The 5,568-nt window shown below is 23.9% G+C and overlaps 1 protein-coding gene across 2 annotated transcripts; it reads right to left on the reverse strand.

The window, feature by feature from the left end:
- Positions 1-1,194: 1,194 nt before the first annotated feature.
- Positions 1,195-2,507, reverse strand: LOC126903934 (ATP synthase subunit delta, mitochondrial). 2 transcript variants are annotated; one of them, XM_050682513.1, is made up of 4 exons: positions 2,375-2,507; positions 2,190-2,307; positions 1,888-2,055; positions 1,195-1,496 (listed from the first exon to the last, which is right to left on the reverse strand). In XM_050682513.1, exons 2-4 carry the CDS (start codon positions 2,301-2,303, stop codon positions 1,296-1,298), a joined length of 483 nt encoding a protein of 160 aa, XP_050538470.1. In that variant the 5' UTR covers positions 2,304-2,307; positions 2,375-2,507; the 3' UTR covers positions 1,195-1,295. The 2 variants fall into 2 exon arrangements, with proteins under 2 accessions (XP_050538470.1, XP_050538471.1); XM_050682514.1 differs by having other exon boundaries at positions 2,190-2,323; positions 2,375-2,484.
- Positions 2,508-5,568: the final 3,061 nt, after the last annotated feature.

A 5,568-nucleotide genomic window follows, 5' to 3' on the forward strand; every position in this document is an offset into this window, starting at 1 on the left:
ATGAATATTATTAATATTAGTATTAATTTTAAATAATATTAGTGACAAGTGATCAATTTTTATTATACATTATATTGGACTATATATTTTTGTAAGTGATCTATCACTATCATTAAAACTAGATGATACATGACTAATTTTTCATCTATATGGAAGAATATCAGAATTTTAGTCTCATTAGTAAGGGTATATTTAACAAATTTACGTTCATTGAAAAATTTATAAGAAATTTTATCTAGGCCAGAACAGGTTTTGTGAGAAATATTAAGTTTGATGAAAATATCAGCTAACTTAACAATACAAGAATCTTAATCAATGGTAAATAAATTAATTTGATAATTAGTTATATTATATTTAATATAAACACTTGAAAAATATTATACAAAACTATCATTAGTTTAGCTACTATAGTAATAATTATGATTATTCTCAATGGGCAAAATGGTCTTCTATTGGCAGTAATATTCTATTCTAAAATTATGTGATGAGCAAAAATAAAAAAGTTCATAACATGTGATTGTTAGATTTTTTTAGTATGGCTCAACATTATTATGAAATTCTCTGTCACTATAATTCTCAACATGTCATTACTGATATTAAAAATTTAAGCATTTGCTATTTATGAATTTTCAAAATAATTATGATTTAAAATTTATACATGTTTAAGTATTATTGATGAAAAGTTTGTGATCAAATGTAATTTGAATTTTGCTTTGTACATGTAGATTTGAAAAAGACTTGTAATTTTAATGTGATAGTAAAATATTTAATTTTTTCTTGCATATTTTTTATACTTTTCATATATATTTATGCACAATTTCTTAATATTTTTTGTATAAATATTAAAGCCTTAATGATTAAGATTATTATAGTTTAAATTGATCAATTTACAAGTTCTTAATGACATGGTACAGTTAATGACTGTGGCAATACACAATTTAGCATTAAAAATGAATGGAATATTCTATCATTTACCTACTAACAATAATGTAATTTTAACTAGGATACAAAAAAGACTAAAACTTTGTTTATACTTATAATAAATTATTTAAAATATTTTATTTTCAAAAGATTGATAAGATGATGGTAATTGACTTTTAATGAGAATAATTAAATAAATTATATATTGCAATGGTAGAACAGAGTTATTCATTTATATATAAATATGTTGAAATTAAAAAAAAAAACAGTTAATTAAATAATTTCTGTTCAATTTTCTTCAGTCAATCTACTTTTTTTAATAAAAATTCTGAAACGAATTATTAAGCTATAATTATACAATATTTTATAATAATTTAATTTCCTGTTGCTAATACTAAAGCTTCAGCTACTTCAACAGCAATGGCAGCTTCTGCCTTAGCAACTTCATCAGAAGCAGTAGCTAATTTACTCTGAGACTCTTGTAAAATTTGACGTGCAGCTGACGCATCTAAATCTTCTAATGGGTGAGCCTCTTCAGCTAAAACTTGAACACTAGAATCTTCATTTACAGTTACCTATAAAAAAGTTTTATTTATGTAAAAAAAACAATTTTTTTATGATTTTAAAATGTTTGTTGTATTAATAATTGTACATAATGAATATGACTAATAGAAAAAAAAAAAATTAATTCCTCCTATTATAGAGAGTTCATTCAACTTAAAAAATCTAACATAATTTATTTATTAACTAAATTATTAATTTATATTTTTATTATGAAGTTAAACTTGGGAAAAAAATTGATATTAAAACTAGATAATATATTTTTTTATCAAAAAATCAAAATTAGATTTAAATTATTAATACGATTCAGAATAGATTTTAGATATCTTTTAACTATTGAAAGAGATTTTAAAAATAACAATTTTATCTAATTGTAATTTTTAGTTTATATAGTTTTATATATACCGTTCCACTTGAAACGAATATTTTCTTAGATACTGTATCATTTTCATACACAGTTACAACTCCAGGTCGCAGAACGGCTAATGTAGGCACATGATTAGGTAAAATACCAAAAGAACCACTGAATGATGGTACATCAACTTGTTTAACATTTTGTTCTGTATAGTAAACCTTAAATAAGTTACATAATTAAACACGCGAAATTATACTAAAAAAAAATGATTTATTATTATATTAGATTATTTTCACTTTAACAATTTGAAAGATATGTTAATACTTAATTTAAAACTAAAAAAAATTCTTACTTGATTTGCAGCAGCAAATGTAAAACTCATTTGATCGGCATAGTTTCGAGAAAAGCATTTTGATGTTCCTTGTGCAAGTTGAGTGACCAACCGTGATCGAAAAAATACTGCCATTTTTCTATATAATTTGATGCCTTTCATTAGTATAATTAGAAATTTTTTTACAATTGTTTTTTTTAACTTACCGGTATTAAAGATTTTAAACCTATAAAAATACAATATGAAATTTAGCAGTTACGAATAATTCAACAAAACCACCACGAAAATGACCTCTACACTTATACGAGTCTCTTATCGATACACTATTGATAACATGAACACTCCAGTCAAAATTATCCGCTGACAAAAATTCAAAGAGATTTTAAAATTTCGGGGTTTACAGTTTAGTCAGTTGTACAATAATTATAAAAAACCCCAGCATAGTTGGTTGGACGTGGCATAGTTGGGTCAAGTATATCTGACAGTAATTAAAATCTCTATCATAGGAAAATGCTTAGATGCAAATCTGTAGATAGTGTTTAATTTTTAAAAATTGATGGATTATTCCCAGAGACGGTGTCAAAGGGGGACGTGGGTGGACAGTCGCCCCCCCAGAACAGATTCTCATCCTTCTCTTGCCCTCTCAGTCATCACAGAAATTTTGATTTGAATGGGTAATTCATCGGTTATTGTATAATATGGTCCGTGTTTTTAAAGAGAGTAAATAATAATACCTTATCGTTAAGTAATATAGAAATAGTTTCCATTTGTCGAAATGCTGATATCATTGAAATTAGTACAATTTAAATTCAAAAGAATTATTAATAACCATGTTCGTCTAAATTATGTTAATCGTGGGTATTCCATACTGCGTGTCCTCGTACAGCATGTACAGTTCACAGTTATGTGTGTGTAGTAATATTCCGTTGGTGCATATATTTATATGTATTTTTGTGTTTTATTTTTAATTTTAATGTATTATCTAAATTACGACGACAAGCGGACGTTTGACGAAATGACAACTATCAGCCGAATATTACACTGATATTAAAAGATTATTTTTATTTATTTTCAATTTTTTATAAACTACATTATTCAAATTTCCATTGTAGTTCGTACTAGTAACTGTAGGTACTCTTGCTTTTTTATCGCGTAGTGCGTATACTGTTCATGTGTTCGATCTATCGTTCAATAAAATTGTTTCCTTAATACATTTCAATAAATTAATTAAAATCTAAAAATGATGTTGATAGCCAATAAAAGTCAAAATAATAAAAATTATTAAGTTAAATTTGGAATGTTAAAATTTTTTATTTAAACTTGATTAAATAAATTGTTCACGTGTACCATTTACAATTTTTAAATGTTTATAACTAATGTTGTGGTTAATTCAACAATAATAAAATGTTAGAATAACTTATACAAAGATTTAGATCAATTAATCAATCAATCAAATAAAAGTAGCTCTTCCGAAAATATCTCTCACAAATAATAAATAAGCAAAAATAATAGTCTTTAATTTTTGTATATCAATTGTCTGGAACAAATGTTTAAAATTGATGACTATAATAATTCTGTACAATTGGGGCAAAAATGTTATTTAATATTTTTTAAATTTTAGGAAACTTTTATTTGTTTTGTCTGAAGAGTTTATTTTTAAGATTTTATTTTTTAAATGGTAATGAATGAAGTTAAATAGATATTCATTAAAACATGTGGCTAATTTTCATTTTTTATGCTTTCAAAAAAAAATTCGTTTCTGATATTTTTTTTTCCATTTAGAAGGATCCTAGGCAGTTGTGAAACAGTTCAATCGCATACGTACATAACATTTGTGAATCAAAATCATTAAATAAATAATGATTTTTTATTGGAATCATAATATGAAAATTTTATGTTTTAATAATATTTAACAAATGTACTTAAATTTAATGTTGAGATTTAAATGTGTAATTCTTGTTATTTAATATTTAAAAAAATGTATGTATTTTTTCAAAAAATTTCAAGTTGTTAGATTTTGGCAATTAAGTTTAATTAAATAAGCAGCAATAACAATTATTTAAAGATGAAAATACAATGTACAATTGAAGTTGAAATTTAATGTTAACTATGTTTTTATTAGATTTTAAATGAAAAATTAATAATTGTTTGATTTAACTCGGGTTAATATAAATATAAATACAACTAAAATAAATAATTTTATATGCATAAAAATTATTATAAATGCAATATTTTAATATATTAGAAATTGAACAATGTTTAATCACTAAAATAGATTATTGTACATAGGCGAAAATTAGAGAGATATTTAATTGGCTAATTTCTAAATTTTAGGCTTCCAAATGACTAAAGACTTGTGTCTCATTGGAGTGATCCCCGTTGAATCTGACACGTAATCAACTTGATGCACACATACATGAATTAAATTGCTGCAGCAATTTAATCTGATACTCAATTTATTAATATCGCATACTTGGGAAATTCCATTTGTTATCATCTATATGCGAAATATCTGCATATGCACGCAATACCCTGACCATAGTACGGGTATTCATGCCAACGGAAGGGCGCTTGAACGATGCTTGTATATCATGTTGTAATAAAATTTTATATTGTGTTATTGACGTCTGACAATATTGTTTGAGTATAGAACTGTTTGTTAATTATCTATCCTCAGTGAGTAAAAATAATTTGTGATTAATCTTTTATAATAATAATCCGATCACTTATGGATAATATTTAAAGTAAAAATATATATTTAAAATAAATTAAAAACTAAAAAATATAAAAATACATTTAACTCAAAAAGACACAAAAATTACAATAATATTTTTTATACAAAGTGATGTTTTTAATTTAACCCACTCAATTATTAACAATAAAAATAATTAAACATTTTATTTTTTTTTGGTTATTTTTAGTTATATATTATCTTTAAATTATTAGCTAATTAATACTTTTTAAGTTCATCCCTTATGTCTTATAAGTGTGTCAACATGGTTTTTTTCAAATGGGAAAACGTATTTTGAATTTGATAAAATGTTTGAAGTTTTATTTTAATAGTAAATGGGATTTGAATTTTTTCGAATTTTTAAATTAATAAACGTAATATATGAGGGATTACAAATACAGGTAACTAATTGGGTTTTTTATGACGTCGCTATCACCGATACGGACCATTTATTATTAATTATTACTTTATCAACAGACATGCTTAAAGTATAGTTGTCTATAAGGCATAGTGTTGCGAGTTAACATTTATAAATATATCAATTTTGGCAATATAGAAAACATGATAAAAAAATCACGCTTTATAATATATCTTGTTGAAATTTAATATTTATTACATTCTTATTATTACATTTTTATTTATTATACCAAAATAATTTACTAAACAGGA

Source organism: Daktulosphaira vitifoliae, unplaced genomic scaffold, assembly GCF_025091365.1.
Source record: "Daktulosphaira vitifoliae isolate Bord-2020 unplaced genomic scaffold, ASM2509136v1 Scaffold_4, whole genome shotgun sequence".
In the NCBI taxonomy this organism is placed as follows: domain Eukaryota; kingdom Metazoa; phylum Arthropoda; class Insecta; order Hemiptera; family Phylloxeridae; genus Daktulosphaira; species Daktulosphaira vitifoliae.